Genomic DNA, 19,360 nt, shown 5'->3' with positions numbered 1-19,360 from the left:
ATTTGTAAGCAGGTTATTCAAGACAGAAGAAGCAACTACTGTCATTTTATTTTTAAAAGTGTGGTATTAGTTTGACTTATTGCTGTTGTCGGAGTGGCCCATGAGATAAATTCTAATATTTTGGTTTATACTATTTTGGAATTTATAGCTTTATATTTAAGGCTATCAGGTATGTATCATTCACTCACTGTGTTACTGTCACTGGTTTGTGTTACGCGCGAAATATTACTGCATTAGAAACAAATTAAAAAGTAAACAAAACAGACGAATTGTTAATAAACATAACAAGCTCTACCTATAAGTAATAGACCAAGTGAATAATCATGACAGAAGGGTGGTTCAATGAGCCATTGGCCGCATTAAGAATGTTAAAATACACACGATGATTAATATCCAATACCGTGCTCACACATTTTTAAAGAGATGGTGGACCAAAAAAATAAAAAGTTTTACATGATCACGATAGTGTTCCGTCATTTGGTGACACCGCTGCTTAAATAAATGTAAAGCTGTGTTAGATAAGGTGGTGCTACATATATGTATTAGCATAGAAGCTTTGACAGCTGGCTTTAATGGGATGAATAAAAGTGTTAATACAGATTACCGTTTTTCAGAAAGGATTGGTGACTGAAGCCCAGTAGTTGATATTTTTTATTATTCCTACACCTAACCGTCACTTTTTACATTTATCCTTTTCCCCAGGGTTTGTAACCTGATGTCAAAGCCGCAACGCTTACTTGACTGCCCTGTCAAAAGAGGCAAGAACCCCTGGGGACGAGGTTTTTTACGGTACTTATTTGCAAAGTATGTATTTAAAATTGTTAACGCAGACAAAGTGGATAGAATATTATTAAAAAAAAAAGCATTTTATTTGCTATTACTAACATTACGACGTATTTCTTGGAGATAATAACCTCATGCCACGTGTTTTTACTACGATTGCAGGAAATCCAGTTTCGTACACAAACACTTTTTTGGTATTTTTATGAAATTCCTAGTGTATTCGAGGTGTGACTTATATCACCTATATACTCAATCTCATCCGCAAAGCTTCTTTTTTGCTTTCTGATAAAGCACTAATGTCAATTAAAATAACACCAGCTAAGAAACAACATGTTTTGATCTCGTTTCCAAATCTAGGTATATATACGGACTAGATTCTTTGAAACGTTTGGCCGAATTATATAATTAATTTTATATGTGCGGCAGAACATCAAAACATTCGACCGAGTGTTATGACGTTCTGCCGAGTGTTATGACGTTCGGCCGCACATCTCAAAGGCTCAGCCGCGTCGTCTATCCTGTTACGGGACAAGGTGTAATAATCAGTCACGGTAGTTTTTAGTCTGTCACCGGCGCTGAGTATTGAGGTAAGAGACGACAGATCCTAGATCAAAGTTGACTGTTTTTTATTGTTCATGAGTTCATGAGCATGAGATGTGGTTTTACTACAAGTGAAAGGCAGTTTTTGGAGTTTGGTATAACGCTAAGACACCTGATTATTTAACCATGGTCGAATGTGAATCCTGCTAACCTCGCACCCGTACTTTATTCCCTTTCTGATAATCCTAATCCAATGCTTTGTGAAAACATTTCAGAGCATTAAAGGGGAGGCGAACTGCGCACGGCACGGCTGCGAAATAAAAGTTTATGATGACTGTGAATTTTAAAGACCAGACCGACTGGCATAGTCAGTTCTCGCTTTACATGTTTCAGCCATCACAACAAAAAACATGCTAAAAAAATATAAGAATGTTTTGTATTGAAAATATTCGTAGGGTTATAAAAATTTGATTTTTTCAGATAAAAACGGTAAATTTCACCTAAAACTTTGCAGAACGACATCACACTAGACCCAAAATATAAAATAATCTGTTAAAATACCAGTTTTGTTTACATCTTTGTGTATTTTTACACATTTGCCTAACGAGTGGCTAAACAAAAAAAACAATGGAATATATTTCTTTTTATTGTGATGGTCACGGATCAATACGCACAAAATAAAGAATCAAGAAAAAGTTAAAGATCAAAATAGCAAAAAATGTGGAACATCATGTGAAAAACATTTTTACTATTTTATACTACTGAACGTACTGAACAAATTGGTATTTACTTTGTGAATGTAAAGATGAAGAAAGTAAAGAAAGTAATTTGTGAATAAAACCACCATATTGCGCGTTCGATTTGTTGTTGAATGTTTCCGGTCTTTATATTTATTTAAATTTGACGCTGTTCTGCCCAGATTGCGAAAACGGCCTGTTTACAACCGAGACAGCCGGATTATGTACGCATGGTCCGATTATATTATTTTTGCACTGGTTATGTCGTGGTGACCGGATTATGAACGCTGATATAATGGCTGGCCAGACAGACTGTGATTGGCATTTTCTTCGAACTTTTGTGAATTAAACATTCTTTGGAAAATAGAACACCCCTAAAAACTATACATGGGGAAAAAAAAAAGGATCGATGTAATTCTTAGTATAAACTACTCTTGTAGTAAACACATTTCAACATAATATAATTTGAAGTAACTAAATTTCACGGAACCTAAATTATTCTTTTTGCAGGAATTAAGTTTGGTGAAAAGTTATTAAACTTACGAATCCCAAAATTTAGTATTTGCCACAAAATTTCGTTTCATTTGAGAATAACAAAAACTTTGCTACCAGGGCTATTTGCTTGTCAGAAGTGATGACAAATGATATAAAAGTGGTGGGCCCCGATTATATTTGTTTTATAAGTCTCGAATAATATTTGACTGTCATACTTAAGTCGGCCTGTCTTGATTATGTTCGTTCTATAATAAGTGAGAAATAATATTACACTGTCGTATATAAACTGGCCTGTCCTGATTATGTTCCTTTTATAAGTGCCAAATAATATTTTTTGAGTAATAAGCCGATCTGTCCTGATTATGTTGCCCTGATTATGTATTTTCTGCCCTGTTCTTAACTGGGGCAAGCTGCTGTACTTAATCAGGCCAATATTCATTATCCGGGCAGAACAACGCTATCTCATTATAACAAACTTCTTCGTTCGAAGCTCGTAGTGTTTTGAGGGACACAAAACATGAAAAAAATATTTTTGTTGGTCATGAAGACTTTAAAATCCTGTTATTATTATAGTAATGGAAAATATTCTTGGTTATTTTAAGTGAAAGATCTTATTTTTAATGTTTACTGGGGTAAGTACATCCAAAACCTACTTATTTTCATTCTGCACCAGCCATGAAGATTTTTTAAAAATATTGTTAAGAAGATATACAGATACTTAGTTATGAAATATAGTTATATTTATGAAATAGATAACTATATTTCATAGTAGATTTAGGATTTGGAAATATATAATTTATTTTCTGGCTGCCACAAAATAGTTTTTTGTTCGCCTCTTCTTTAAACATTCGGAGGGCCGTCTTAAGAAAGTTGTCCCGAAGCATAGCAAACGATAATTTGTTTATTGTGACCATAATGGTGGACTGTCAGTGTATGGTAGGTAACTTCTGAAGGAACGATAGTAAAATCCAAAACAGTGACAATGTCGAGATAAGGATGACAGGCTAAGATGTTTTCAGTTGCTACAAGAAAGTGACTGCATTTTTTTGCTAGAATTATTTTTTTTAGGTATATAATAAAAATACGTCAGTGCCAGTGAGTTACCTTTAGCTAGCGCTAGGCTCTTGTGTGCTAGCCAGCTAGCTACCTTTTGTAAGCTTTTGAAGAAATGTCTTCAGGTCGAGCAATTTATTGTCCTTCCTTTTTTCAGGTTCCGCTCTGGGATCACATTTAACAGTGAATAAATAGATGTGCATATTTTATTTACATGGCTAGCCTCACAAATATTGAGAGATATAACCTGTCTCTTATTTCCAGTAGGGAATATGTCTTAGAGTCCTAGAGTATTTAATGCATATTTTAAGCTACGCAGACCCAATTGGGGTTTGCGTAGCATAAAATTTATGCGTGTTACATCCAACGACTCAAAAACAGTGAAGTGTGCCATCTCCCCAATTTCCTTTGCATCATCATTCTCGGCTTATCATTCTCGGCTTAACGTCCGTTTTCCATGCTAGCATGGGTTGGACGGGGTATATTAATGACCCTCTTCCAATCTGATCTAGACTGTGTTAGATCTAAACTCAACTTCCTCTGTATCAAGTCTGTCCTTATAAACTCCTGCCAAGTCTTTCTCCGTCTGCCTCTGGGCTTTACCCCAGGAACTATCAAGTCTCTACACTTACTTACCCAATTATCCTCCTCCATTCTTTCCAAGTGCTCCAGCCAATTCAATCTTCTTATCTGGATAACATCTTTAATTCTACGGAGACTTTGCCTGCATCTTAGCTCATCTGAACTCTTTCTGTCTCTCAGACTGGCGTTACACATCCACCTAACCATTCTCATATCATTCATGCCTGGCTTGGGTTAACTCGGCTATGGTAACATTAACTCGTGTATCATATGTTGGTATGTAAAGGATTCTACCAGTGGGAATTTCATGTGGTACTGTTTTGCCTGGATTATAAACGCTGTCTGGATTGTGTACACAGCAGCTTGCCACGTTTATAAACAGGGCAGAAATTACATAAGTAGGGCAACATAATCAGGAAAGGTCGCCTTATGTACGACAATTTTTATATTATTTGGCACTTTAAAAAACAAACATAATAAGAGATGTATGGCTTTCAAATCATTCAGGACTAGCAAATAGCCATGGTGGCAAAGTTGTTGTTGTTCTCAAAAGAAATGAAATTTGATGGAAATTAAATTTTGGGTTTCTCAATTTACGTTGAGACTTTTTTTTCGCTATGCCTGGTTTTTTAAGGTGTTTTATCTTGAAGAGAAAAATTACATCAAGACTTTTTTTCTTTCGCCATGCGTAGTTTTCAATGATGTTCTATCTTGGAGAGAATTCCCTCATTCAGTGACAATAATCTGTCAATGTTTCATTTAAAAAAGTTTGAAGATAATGCCAATCACAGCCTGCCTGGTCAGCCATTGTATCAGAGCTCATAATCCGGTCACCACGACTTTATCAGGGTAAAAAAACATAATCTGACTATGCATACATAATCTGACTGTCCTGTTTATAAACATGCTGTTTTCCAGTCTGGGCAGAACAGTACCACTTTCAGTTGATGAAAAACCTGTTTTTTATGGTCAAACTCTTAAACAAGAACTACAGGTATCTGAATGAAAGTAAAGGTAAATTTGGCAAAAAAAGTTTAAAGTTAGAAAACAAAGATTTTATGGAAAATTCACCACCTATTTATGTAAAGCTGGCCACATGCATGGCTTATTTTCCTTCAAATCATAATTTCTACCCTAAAAAAATGAACCTGTAATTATTTTTCATGTGACATTTTCTGACTGGGAGAATATCCCACATTTTCTACCAAGTCAAGGATGATTTTTATACTTCACTTTTTCCTTCACATTTGGTAGCGTATATCTGCCTAATTATGTGATTATATCGCTTGCCACATAACTTCATGGTTTTGACTATAAGCCATCCCCTAAAACAACTTTGCAAAAATACCAGTGAACAATGTGGGCGTTTGCACAGGGTTGAGTGAAAAAGAAATCAGATGAAACGTCCTAGTTCGGTGATTTACGTCTTAATTCAGTGATGTGTTTTTTTCAATGTGAGATCCACTGGAATTTTTTCTGACGCATTTTTTTATGATTAAATTGGTTGCATGGCAAAAAATACTCTCCAGTCTGTCTAGATTCATAATAAATGATTACAAAAATAACAATAGATTAAAATGTTGTACCTCCACCACGCAAATAATTTCTCATCTGTGATCATCTACTGCAGCTATGTCTAGACTGCCCTTTCTGTAAACTGTACACATTTCAGTACCAGTAAAAATGGTGTTATAGTACATCCTAGATGTAAAGCTCAGGATATCATGCCAAAGCCATCCAGTGTTGCCAGTGAAAAGAGAAAGTTGCTGAGAAAAGTGATATCACAGAATTAAGATGTTCACATATTATGGAGGTGTACGCTACAACTTTCTCAACTATTTTACACATGTATTATGTAATTATGAATCTCACTTTTCTTTAAAGTGGGAACATATGGAATTTTTCCAAATTTTCCCAATAGTTCATTCCATTCATATTTTTTTATTTATATATATATTATAGGAAAGACTATTGTATTTGGACAATACATTGTATATGGACAATTCTTCAAAGATTTTGCAATGTTCATATGCATGCAATCAATCTTGTATCATTAGCAAAAGATCTTACTTTTGCATCGCTGACTTTTTTTATTTATATTCCTAGTAGAATCAGGAAGATTAGTGGGCCCAGTACGCTGCCCTGTAGCACTTCAGAAGTGACTGACTTTTCTTTTGACTTTCATCCATTCACTATAACTTGTTGAGTGCGATCTGTCAGGTAACTTTTAATCCAAGCAATAGTGTTACCAGTGATGCTTAAATTTTTCAAAACAATGTTTAACTCAACTTTATTGAAGGCCTTGACATTTAATTACTAAGGTACTCTTTTTGATTATATATATACATGTAGATATTCAAATGTTTCTTCAATATATATAATACTTTTATTGTGAGTATTATGATCTCTTTTAGTCAATAAATCTCTTTAAAAAACTGTCTTAGAACTTACATGGGTAAGTTCTAAGACAGTTTTTTACATCATCATTTGGTGATTTGATGCAAGTTCTCCTCATCGTTTTTAATGAAAAAGAGGAGGATCTTTGGGTAGGATTTTAAGTAAGAAAAGTATTGAACTTCAGGTTCAAGAAGCTGCGTGATGTCCATAACTTCAGGAAGTGGAGCAGTTAAAACTTTTCTATGGAAATTTGGACTAGTAATATTTGTTGAGAAGGAATGGAAATATTTTGGGACTTACAAGGATATTGAACACAAGAGATTTATGCAAAATGAAGTTGTAAATTAAATTTTGAACTGTTCCATGATAATCTCCTTCCATGACATTGGCATCTTTTGATTGGAACCTTGGCATTCCCAAGTATTAAAATATTTGCTCGAAAACAGTTGCCATATTTATTGAGAGGTACAGTATGGCATCTTGATTTAAGATACTGCATTGTAAATAATGTAGTTTTGATAGAATTTTGATGGTGGTGGACCTTTACATAGAAGCCAAGAAATTTCTATTAAATTTTTTAAATGAAAAATGGGTTTAAATGGGTAAATTTGGGGGTTTTCGTCAAAAGAAATTATAATGTATTAAAAAATAGAAAATGTGTATACATTTGTTTTTTCATTTATAGTTAGTTAATTATACATTTATAGTTCAATTATGTAGAATATTAATGTGTATTTCTCAATGTGATATTGTCAAAGACAAAGCTAGATATGCTACGTGAAAGGTTTTGGTTTTCAGGACGTTTTATTTTTCTCTGCTGTGCTGCTGTTTTTGCTGTCGTTACATTACCACCTTTACATCACTGGCATTCTTCAATTAATGGAGGCTACACAGAATGGTCAAGCTGGTCGGCTTGCTTTGCTACATGTGGACCATCAGTCATGGGTAAGTGTATAATCTTGTAGTTTTTGTGCTGTGTTTCATTTGGTTTTGCTTTATGTATTTTGAATGTGAATGTGCATGCTTCATAATTGCAAAGTTGGTCAGTCTCTCACTGACTCTCTATAGTTTATTTGAGTCAGTTGAGATTTAACATGCTCCTTCATACCCGATCCATTTAAATAGGTATAGTTTATTCGAGTCAGTTTGGTAAACAAGGTCATTATTTCTTTACTCGGTGCGATTATGTTTGCGCTGTTTCAGCAGAATGTAAAGTGTCTAATCATTGATAATCAAAATCAGTTTATTCAATCACAGCAACCTCTGGAACTTCTATTTCTTAAGATCTTTACATACCGTAAATCCTCTAATAAACGCTCCTCTTTTTAACGCCCCCTCTAATTAACGCCCCTTGTTAAAATCGCAAAATTTAATAAAGGCCCTGGGCGTTTATAAGAGGATTTACAGTAGTTGTTATATTATTTTGTGTAATAAATTTAAAGTCTTTTTTTTTAGGAAGAACAAGAAATTGTACAAATCCGCGCCCGTATGGATATGGAGAATTATGTGTAGTCATTGGACCCCACATTGAAACCACCCAGTGCGAAATCACTAAGTGTCCAGTCGATGGAAACTGGGGATATTGGACCAATTGGGGCAACTGTGTACCTTCATGCAAGGACGGAAGGCAGTCACGAACGCGTCAATGCGATAACCCATCTACTGCTTACGGTGGTAAAACATGCGATGGTGAATCAAAAGAAGAGAGACAGTGTGATTGGATGATACCTTGTCCAATAGATGGCGGCCTTAGTGAGTGGGGAGGTTGGAGTGAATGTAGTGCCAGTTGTAATTCAGGGCATCGAACGCGTGAAAGATTTTGCAATAACCCTGCGCCAAGGTTTAATGGCAAAGGTTGTGGTACTGAGCAACTGCATGAAGTCGTAGGCTGTAATACGCAACCTTGTGTTGTTACCACAATTAGCACTAATATTACAAGTAATTTTACTGCTTGATAAAAATATCTTGATAGCTATGTGTATTTATTACAGATTAAGGTGAGATATTAATGTTATATATGTTTGCACAATCTTGTGGACAGTTAACTAAAAATATATTTTATAACAAATTTGACTTCTCGAAATTCGTTAATATTTTTTTTTCTAAACTCGATCGTCATGGCGTCTGTCGGAACTTGAAATCTATATCTACAATTTTTGGGTGTAATCCTGAATAATTTTGAAGACATTTTAGTGTAGTTATGGAGGATGTAATAAGATGTGGAAAGGTTAAAAAGTTCAGCGCTTTATTTTCCTGGTGTTACTTTTATTGTGTGTTTTCTAGTGAAACCTTAATATAGGGCATAACTATAGAAATTAGATTGCTTCATATTTTTCAATCTCAATTCTTTTTGCAAAATATACATTTTTTAAATTTAAGGGTAATGGACAAACATATATATTGAGTTTTCAGCAGAGGGAATTCTTACATACGTTGAGAATGTAGATTCGCTGCACCTATAAACTCAATAATAGTTATCAAAATAAGATTTACGCTAGAACATTCCATTTGTGGGTGATAATATAGCCTGCATTGTATCAGTGGTTGCATACGCCGGTCTGCATCGTCTGTTACAAGGATAATAATAATATTAATAATAATAATAATAATAATAATAATAATAATAATAATAATAATAATAATAATAATAATAATAATAATAATAATAATAATAATAATAATAATAATAATAATAATAATAATATAATTGCGTTTTTAATTTTGTTTTAGACTTTTATATTTATTATTTTTTCCTTAGTTTTCACGAAAGTTTTGTAACAATCTCTTAATATTATAGAATTAAGGAACTCCATCATCATATGCTTAATTTTTTCTTCATCGTTTGGTTAGATTCAGTTAAATTTGCGCAATTCGAGGTTAATTAATGTCAGAATTTTTAACTAAAAATCCTCAAATTTCATTAAAACTCATCAGTTTATTTTTGTGGGTACCCAAATGAAAGCTCTTGTAGCGCTCTTCAATAAACCTTTGACATTTGGTGCTATTTTTAATAATTTAGAGTGATGAAAGCCATTTTAATATTTATGTGGCATTATGAAACTATTTTTAACTTTTTGTACAATACCTTTAAATGCACATGTATAAGTGGAATTTTTTAACATAAGTAGAATATATTATGTCAAACATATGATCAGACCAAATTATATTATTTTTGTGTTGCTTTGACAAAATTTAAATTGAGTTATTACCGCAAAAATCAAATTTCAACGTTTAACAATAGTCTTACGTCTCGTGATGCGTTTTTGTTGTTGATTTTATGTCTGATTTAACCACGTAGTGTTATGCTGGGGTCCTCCCACTTCTTTTTTTACGCCGGGTCCCTCTTCAAATCCCCTTAGACTTGCGTATTACGATACTTAGTTCTACAAAAGTATAAAACGGACATGATTAGCGTTTAATTTATAGTGTTTTATTACATAGTAAATTTCGTGAAAAATTAAAGTCGCAGATAGAAGTCATTTCGGGGAGAATCAACCCAAAAAGTTGTCTAAAAAACCAGGACTGACTGCAAAAAATAGTCAGCTATTCATTCCGTAAAAGCATCAATGTTTGTTTACCTTTTAATGCGGCCATTTTGTTTTTCTGTTCACACGATGTTGTCGTCATATAGCAAAATTTCATTGTTTTCATCTGAACGGAATCATTGCTTGCGTGTGAATACATACCCTGCCTGGTTTTTGTAACATTAATTTATCCTTAAATATATTTTATAGTCATTAAATACACATTACCTATTGAGGGTTTAAAAATCGTATTTAAAATTATTGAATTTGGCACGTGTGTAAGTCTTAAATAAGAATTGGAAAAGTACTGGTATGATAGAATTATACAGCAGAGGCCAGTTAGTACAAAGTTTAGAAAGAACTGTTAAGGTTAGGACTTCAAATATTACATTGATTTTCTTTCTTGGAAAAGGCACACAAGATGTATTATTGAAATCTCTAACGGGATATAAGTTGATTTAACCCTATTCTTCGGTCCGGGGTTTTTCGAACATACTATGACCGGGGGCGAACTTTTCATAGGATTGTTCAAATTGAATCAAACTTGGCACACTTATAGTACGTCATAAAAGGAACAAAATGGCGCCAATAAACTTTTGCTTTCGTCAGCACATTTTCTGTGACGTCATCAGAAGCTTGAAAATTGTTAAAAATGCCACTATCTGCAAAATATAATTACTTTTGTTCTAGAGCGAATTTTTACATTCTGTTTGAAGTTTCTGAAAGCTAAATAAAAGTCATTTAACATATCTTCCGGTTTTTACATGGATCGGATAAAACATTGCCAAAATTGCCCGAAAATCCGTTTTTTCCCGATTTTCGGGTGAAATCCGACAAAATCGGGAAATCGGATTAGTCACGTGTTCAAATTATTCACAATGACTCTTCTTGATGAAACAAAGTTGTGTTGCAAGTTTCAAGTTCTAAGGATAATCCTAACAGGAGTTATTATATTTTCCCCGTTATAATGATTTTATAGAGATTTTTAGGGGTAGTTTCGAGTAATGGCCAATATCAAAGCCTCTGAAAGGTATAGGACCTAAAAAAATAGCATGCAGGTGTCTAATAGATAAATGTTGAAACTCAGTAAGTATCATAACCATATAACAAAGCAATCAGGAGTTATTAAAAAAAACCGTCAGGGGGGGGGGGGGGCGGAATCTGCCCCCCCCGGACCGAATAGGGTTAAAACAATAAATTTTTTTTTTTCTTGGTAAAAATACTTCCATGGGTTAATAGTATTTTAAGCACTCTCATTATACTCTCAGCATAATACTAAGAATTTCTATGCTTGCAAAAGAGGTTTTACATTTTAAAAAATTATTACTAAAGCGTAAGGAATATCATAGGTTTTAACACTATTTGGTCCGGGGTGAGTTTTGGTATTTGCCGAGTTTCTATATTTATTTATCGAACAAATTTTGAGGTCATATACCTTCAAGAGCCTTAGATCTTGGCTTACTCGAAACTACTTCTTTAATGTGTATGAAATCTTAATAATCAGTAAAATCTAGGATATCATGAATGATTTTTATCTACTTTTACAGAAAAAGTGCTGATATAAGGAAAGAATTATTGTCATTGTACCATTCCCTTCATGACATACCCTCTTGGCCGTAATTTGTTGGAAAACCCCCTGACCGGATAGAAATAAATTTATATCGCGTATGTAAATTTTCAATTAAGGTTGATTAAGGTTAAATTGAAGGATCAAATTCCCTCCCAACAGATATTATAAGTTGTAATAAAACTTGAATGACATCTGTCTGCTTTCGGGTCCAACTTCAACAAAAATAAGTTGTGAGAACAATATTTACATTGGCACCACAAACCACTCACGAAAACATCAAACCACACTCTAATTAGGACAAGAAAAAATAAGATTTTTAATGATAAACCTTGAAAGAAGTTTAAATTTTTTAGTCATAAAATTTAGAGCTTATCATGGCTTTGTTTTTAGCATTTTAACTGCAGATTTCTCTGGTACGTTCTTAATAGACTAGTCATTACCCGTGACAAAAATCCACGGGGTTGTCCGTCTTTAAATTACACGCTATTTCACGTGCCCGTTGCACAATATTGTTCTTGCGGACAGACAGACAAAATACGGCAAGAATGAAAGATTATCAAGGAAACGCTGTGATTAAGGTGAAAAATATTGCGAAACCCAAAACAATGTTCAAAAACGCACATACATGGTCTATTTATTTTTAAGAATTTCTTGACATTTTAAGATTTTAAAGTGATAAAATTAAGAACATCCAAAGTGCTCTTGGAAATACTGTTTGTCTATCTCGTCCTCAGGGCTTCGTTTTCGCTTTCTGATATGTGGCTCGCGCGGTCTTTCGCGCCAACAAATGAGAAAAAAGATCTGTAAACGAGATTGAGTTTGCGTGCCAATATTTTCATCAAAAATGGCTGTAATAAATCATGGGTTTGACATTAGTTTTTTCTAATATTTTAAGCATTATCTTACAGTACGACTCAAAATTACAATATACAGTATTTTATATACAAACTTCGAGTTGCTTTAAACTGGCAAATAATGACAAACTTCAAAACTGTATAAAACATTTTTAATAAGAAGCGCTCTGCTAGCCAAAAGCATCTCCCTTTTCTTTGACATAGTTCATCCTTGTTTGAGACATACCTTTACACATGCATTTTTTTAAAAAAAAATCCTTCCCTTATTTTTTGTTGGTTGGTAGGTATGATTGGGGTGGTGTTAATTTTACCACCCCAGTCGGTTTATTTTTAATAATGTTGTTTTAGATTGTGTATCTTAGGATGGAAATTGTATGATTCTTATTTTTTTCTTCTTACGAGAAAACGTGGGAAGTTTTATTCCCGTTACCAAAATAAAAGTGTTTTTTTCTTCATTCTGTCGCAGCCACTAGTTGGAAAAACTTCAAAAATAAACCTTTTAAACAAACATTTAGTTTCCATTTATTTTTGATAACGTAATTGCAGGGGACATAACAGGAAGGGTGTTAACTTTCTTTAAATCTATAGTTTGAAAAAAATTGTAGTGGGCGGATTTTCATGCTGACGTCTGAAATAGGGAAGAGCTTGGAGGGGGAAGAAATAATTTTAGTTTTACTTTTTACATGTGTTATCAAACTTTCTTCGAGCACAAAACATTTAATTAATTCTGACTTGTTTGTCAGAAATTTAAATTATTTCTTACATAACTTGTGTCCCTTATGCTTTGAAAGAATGTTATTGAAAATATGCCTACACGTTATTTTTTTTGTTTATTTTTATTTTTTTTTTGTTTTTATTAATATGAATAATTAGAAGTGGGGTTCTGATAAAAGGAGTTAGGTGGATCTTTTTTTGATAAGTGTTGGGGGTGTGAGGCTGTGAGGCTACTTCCTTCAGGGAGGCTGTGAGGACTGAAATTGGTTACAAAATATTTGGAAATTTGGTGTTGTTGCCCCACCCCCCGCTCACCAAGAGCTACATTCCTTCTGATCGAGTTATACTCGCCCTCGACATATCGAGAGAAATCATTTAAAAATGAATGAAATGAGAAAAAAATTAAAACGATTTTTTTTTTCAGAATGAGAACGTTGGCAATATCTTTTTTTATGTCAAATCTTTTTGAACTTGTTAAAGTTCACTTGTCAGTGTTCAGAGAGGACTTAGAAATGAGGCTATTTAGCCAAGTCCAAACTCTTAAAATGTTTTAGTAGACGTGAGCTCGACAATTTTGCACAAATTTTGGGGTCCACGAATGCCTCGACGTGGTTTTTTTTGTGGTGCGGGCGAATAGCACATTTTAAACACTGCCTTCCTGTCTACGTGCATGAAAAAGTAGCGACAGTGCAGCCTGCTAAATATGGACAAACACTTCACACAGTGAATACTCCGCTTTTCACCGTGTGTATTTGTCCATAGTTGAAAAATGACAAAATAAAATTCCTTTGTGTCAATTTTTGTGTCTAAGAATGTGGTTAGCAAAATATTTCGCACAATAGCGTTTAGCGCTGATATTGCAAATAAGATTTTTCTTCATGGTACCAAAGACAATACTTCGAACATTACTTCAAAAATCGTCCTTTATGATGTATTGGCGTGTCTAATACGGAGAGGACAATTCTTGGAGTAATGCAAATTGGCAACTTGAAATAACGTCCGCTACAGAGCTTCTAATATATAGAGGGTTTGTTGTGAGAATTTGTCATTTCAACCGTTTCGTTCGTTTCTAAGAAGTGTCAGTTGTAAAAAAAAGATGACGCTACAAAGAATGTCCGCTATTCGGAGGTACAATACAGTCTTAAAATATAATTTTTGATACCAGGAAAAGAACAAAATAAACAAAAAACTCTGATAAAAATTTTAAGCTGAAACGGATATTAAAGACAAAATGTTTCTCTGCAGACAACTCACAAACAATTTAAAATTGTGTTCTATAAATAAAATTAATTAAAATATTTTATTTTTTTAAAATATTTTGTCTCTGCTCGTACGATTTTATGTATGTTGATTCTTTTTTACTCATTTTATTCGGTCAAGCACACAGATTTTAAAAATATTTACTGTTTACTAGGAAGTCAACACAAACAAATTTTAGATTTTTTCTACTGCTTAAAAACATCGAATACAGTAAAAAATTCAAATGTTCGAAGGTTCAAATAGTCAGTACTCTACAGCAGGCAGGGGACAGCGTTTAAATTTGCCAGTAGTATTCGCTGCCCGCACAACGACATAACGAAGTTCCCGAAATTCAGAAAAAATAGACGTGCTGGCGTCAGCAACAATTACCATATCTTAGTATGAACTCATCCCACTAACCTACCAAGTCCTAAGTGCTATGGACATTCCCGAATCTACTGTGAACGATACGCAATCTTTGACAAGTTCAATATGCGCAAATCTAATATAGTTACAGTCTATGTAATCACTTGTGGTGACCTTGGAAATTAGATGTGTTGTTTCCTTATCTAATGATTCTACGAGAGGGTAAAAAGCCTTTACGTTTGTCCTACTATTTATTAAAAAAGAGGTTACAAGAATTGTCGCCTGCATAACATTTTCTTTCTTAGCCTGTGTCTTGTTAGAGGAGTTAAGCAAATATTTGTAAACTATGACCCAACATTGTTTGTTTTTCATAAATATAATCCATTTATCACGCGACTTTATAGTGACCTCAAAATTTTCTATTACTTTTAAAAACTTAAAAGCGGTTGTGTGTCCTAAAGAATTAACAGTTTTCCACAATGATCTTTACCAATCTCGTTTCCAGGGAGCACTGGTTCGAGAAAAAGTCCTGGAAATGGAGTTGTTTTTACACGTTTTTTAAATCTATTCTTTACAATAAATCTCTGGACACAAATGGCCTCGATTTCATGTTATTGACTGGCGCGCGGCTTTGCATTTGGCTCGGACAAAGAATCGTGTTAGGATTAAAGTTGTTATGGAAATTTTGTATCAAATTGTTTAAGAATTAAGTTCTACACTGCAAGGACAAATAAATATTTTTCTGCATCAGAAGATGTGACTAGATTTTATTTTTGTAATTTAAGACATATTTTTTCCGTTTTTGCTTCTTGTTTGTTATTATATGACAAACTTGTTTCTCATTTGAGTCGTCACCTAAAAGCAAGCAGTTGACTAGGCGCATTGTGTAGTTAGCAAACATTTCAAACAACGATATAATTTTCTCACAGGCTAACCACACTTCACGTGAATTCAAGTGAGTCTGACCACATCAAACAAATGCCAGAAATTTAATTTAAGAGTCTCGCTTTTCAACCTTACAAAATACTAACGTTATGAGAAAAATTCCAGTAGCAGGTGGATATTATATCTAAAATATTCGTGACCATAGATTGTTATCTATACTGGGTGTAAGAAAGGGCACGAAGTTTGAACTTTTGTGAAATCTATAAAAGAATAAAAAGAAATTGACAACACGGAAAAAAGCAAAAACAATGCAGAAATTTGTCAAAACGTCACAGTTAGAAGAAAACGTGTTTGAAACAGACATCGTTAGGTTTGTACAGTTACCACATAAAAACGTAATCACATTTTCACGCTAATCTTTCTACTAATTTTTACTGCTTTTAAATCGTCACAGGGTTATTTTGTTTTCAATTTTATGGGACCCTTCTTCACGCACAGGGATAAGGTCAGTTATCACACACGAAAATTATAATATTGGCTTACATTCGTAATACTTTTAGCTCGCGTTTTTGTATCCTATTTTGAATTACAATGTTTTGATCTAGATTACAAAAAAATTGGACTATAGTTTCATTACTTTCATTAGATTCAATACAGATCTCAAATAACAGTATTTTAGGATTTCATAAAACGAGATAGATTTAGTTTTATGATGTGGGTGTTTGTAAAAGAATTGACGCTTCAACAAGAACTGTGTCATTAAAATCATCAGGGCTTACACCTAGATGAAAAAACGGGAAGCTACTCGCGGAGGCGGAATTCAAAATACATGAAATATACAAGACGCGGTTCCTTCATTTTCTGTTTTCATATTTCTTTATGTTCTTTAGCTACGAAGCCATTGCTAAGATCAACCCTTAACGCAGCCTTTTGTTTTATGATCTGTTTTTTTCAATAAAAAAAAATAAAAAAAAGAATATACAGCTAGACTGAAATGTTTCTTGTGCAATATCTGAGAGAGTGGGAGACAACGAAGCTGGGTGGTTTACTTTCAAGATAAATACCAACTATATATTATTCAAATAGTATTTACAATTTCTAAAACAAATAGATTGACTCAATATAAATTTGAAAATATTTCCGCGTCAGTGTTTCGTTATCATTTTTTGATTGAAGAGAATTTCAATGAACGAGTTTCTACGAAGGCGTGCCAACCCACGTTTCTCACAGCACTGCTCTCATTAAATCGAAATTTAAATGCCACGAATTGAACTTTTTTAGCAATGAGTCACCAATATAAATAGAAACGTAGAACTTATAATTTACATAACACGAATATATACAAAACGGCTTTATAATATTGTCATCTTCAACATTTCGCAATACGTACATCTTTTTTCAATATTTGATGAAACACAGACTGCGAGAAAAATATCTCATTAAAACGCGTACATGTAGAGGAGCTCCGCTTCAATGTTTCTTCGCGCACTGAATGCAATCACAAGACAAAATTTTCTGTATTTTTATATGACGAATTCTCTTTTTCTTTGAGAATGGGCAGTGCAGTTCAACAGTTTCCTCTACGGTGGAGCTTGCTCTGCACTCCGAATGCAATGACAAAGACTTTTCCTGTCCAGGTAAATGGAAAGAATTGCATCGTCCTCTGCACATGTTATTAACGACTACTTTTGGAGTGCATCTCTTCCCTGCTTTTGAGGTATAGCTAATAGTGTGATTAAAAGGGACAGCCTTGCACCACGTTTTGTTGGCCTCGCTTGCATTCATAACTTTCACTCCAGGTTTTTCTTTGATACTGTCTTTGATCAGTTTTTTTAACTTTTCCATGAAAGACTCTAAGTCGGTAAAATTCGTCTGACAAACTTGAAAACAGCATGTCAGAACAATTATCACATGTATAATATTCATCGCTGGCTTTAATACCTAAAAATAAATAGATCGAAAACGTACATAAAAGTTAATAACACAACTTTAGACTAAGAAATTCAGGTTTCTATTGTTTTTAAAGAGGTTTGAAACCGGAACAAAAAAGCCTTACTTCAAAGTAAAACTAGCGTGTCGTAAGTTACCACACCTGTTTGTGTAAAGATTGCGGGTTCAATTTTCTGCATATGTCGAGGAAAATTCTTTCGCTTTAATTTTTAATTGTGTAATTTGTCCATGAGGTCCAATTTCACGAAGTTTAGATAATATTTGACAGTAAACATGATATGACATAGCAACGACTGAAGCCAAAATCAAATTGGACGTTATAGTTGCAGTGATTTTACAATGTTTCTTTTCTAATTTGTTTTCGTTCGTTTGGCCCTAACAATTGGAATAATTTGCATTCTTTCTCTCCCTCGACGGCATGAGGTATTTTCTCAACGCTTTAAATTGTCATTCAAACAAATGAATGAACTCCGGAAGAAAAGCATCGTTTCTTTACATTTTAAATAGCGACCGTCTTGAAAGTGACACTATGAAAAAAGGCGCCAAAAATGTTCGATTTATCCGAACATTGTTTGGAATGACTCCCCTATTCTAAGTTAGTGTAACAACATACATATTCTTGTATTTCTTCTGGTAACAAATCGTTTTATACATTGTCATACAAAAATATAGACAATGAAAAAAGTATTTTTTCACTGCTATAAGTTTAATATTGTTACCTCGCCAACATAAAAATATATACCAAGACAAGTATATCTTGTTCTACGTTAGCTTATCAAAGACCTTTATATTTTAACTTACCTTAAGTGAAGATGTCCTTGTGCCTTGATCAGATTAAACGTAATACCCGATCATTAGCCAGACACCGCTTTATAGTATCACTCCAGACATGATGACGTAACAATGTCTAATAATTCTCCACCGCAGAGGTTGTTAGAGAAGTGAGTACTCGAAACGAACACCGCTAATCTTCCTTCGATTGTCCAATTTGCACAGCATAATAAACTACTTGACATAGTCAACTGATGGCGCGGTGTTTCTTTGTAGATTAATTGTTTTCATAAAGATAAATCAGTACTTGATTGCAGCGTCAGCTATTCGTAGAACACATCACGTAAAAGCTATCCATTCATAATCATTGAATATTATATTTTTATAGATAGATATATAGATATAACAAACATCTCAGAGCAAGAGCGATAAATTGACAATAAGAAAGTACCGTATTGGCTTTTATCTGCTTACAAGTATTGTTGAATGAATGAAATGAACAGTACTTCTAAATTTCAAGAGAACGTCATCGAAATTCAACCGTTCAAAATGCCTATTTAAACCATAGTTTTACAATCATTGATTTCCCACGGATAATAAACCTACAGGGAGTCTGATTGGCTTGTAAAAGCAACTTAAATAAATCATTGGCTAACGAAGGTATTTTCTATCAGACAATAACACCAATGATAGTATTTTGATTATCATAGTTGAAATAATTATCATTCACGGTGTCTTGTAAACAAAGAAAATAACAAGGCTGTCAGCTTTTAATCAAATGTAAACGTTTCAATATGAGGCAGTTTAAATAGTAACCACGTCCTTTAAAAATACCGAAACACACACCCAGAAACTACATTAGGAGTTCACGGTATTACAGTCAAAAGGTCATTAACAATT

General features: G+C 33.7%; 2 protein-coding genes across 2 annotated transcripts; one reads left to right on the top strand and one right to left on the bottom strand.

Moving 5' to 3' along the window:
* The first annotated feature begins 7,238 nt into the window (after window positions 1–7,238).
* LOC130657041 (mucin-like protein) lies at window positions 7,239–9,833 on the top strand. The gene is made up of 2 exons (XM_057460003.1): window positions 7,239–7,532; window positions 8,043–9,833. The coding sequence occupies exons 1-2, from the start codon at window positions 7,358–7,360 to the stop codon at window positions 8,540–8,542; spliced, it is 675 nt and encodes a 224-aa protein (XP_057315986.1). The 5' UTR covers window positions 7,239–7,357; the 3' UTR covers window positions 8,543–9,833.
* A 6,752-nt stretch (window positions 9,834–16,585) lies between these two features.
* Window positions 16,586–19,334, bottom strand: LOC130656763 (gremlin-2-like). The gene is made up of 2 exons (XM_057459680.1): window positions 18,491–19,334; window positions 16,586–17,680 (listed from the first exon to the last, which is right to left on the bottom strand). Exon 2 carries the CDS (start codon window positions 17,663–17,665, stop codon window positions 17,210–17,212), a length of 456 nt encoding a protein of 151 aa, XP_057315663.1. The 5' UTR covers window positions 17,666–17,680; window positions 18,491–19,334; the 3' UTR covers window positions 16,586–17,209.
* Between the last annotated feature and the right edge of the window lie 26 nt (window positions 19,335–19,360).

The sequence above is a fragment of the Hydractinia symbiolongicarpus genome, chromosome 9 (assembly GCF_029227915.1).
Source record: "Hydractinia symbiolongicarpus strain clone_291-10 chromosome 9, HSymV2.1, whole genome shotgun sequence".
NCBI lineage: Eukaryota > Metazoa > Cnidaria > Hydrozoa > Anthoathecata > Hydractiniidae > Hydractinia > Hydractinia symbiolongicarpus.
Note: the sequence above shows the minus strand (reverse complement) of the source record. Positions and strands in the feature narration are given on the sequence as shown.

What these genes read in the sequence shown, in the direction of transcription:
- LOC130656763 (XM_057459680.1), bottom strand. Translation starts at nt 17,665, where the DNA reads ATGAATATTATACATGTGATAATTGTTCTGACATGCTGTTTTCAAGTT.
- LOC130657041 (XM_057460003.1), top strand. Translation starts at nt 7,358, where the DNA reads ATGCTACGTGAAAGGTTTTGGTTTTCAGGACGTTTTATTTTTCTCTGC. An exon ending in ATGTGGACCATCAGTCATGG is followed by an intron (nt 7,533 to 8,042) that starts GTAAGTGTATAA and finishes CTTTTTTTTTAG; the next exon opens with GAAGAACAAGAAATTGTACA.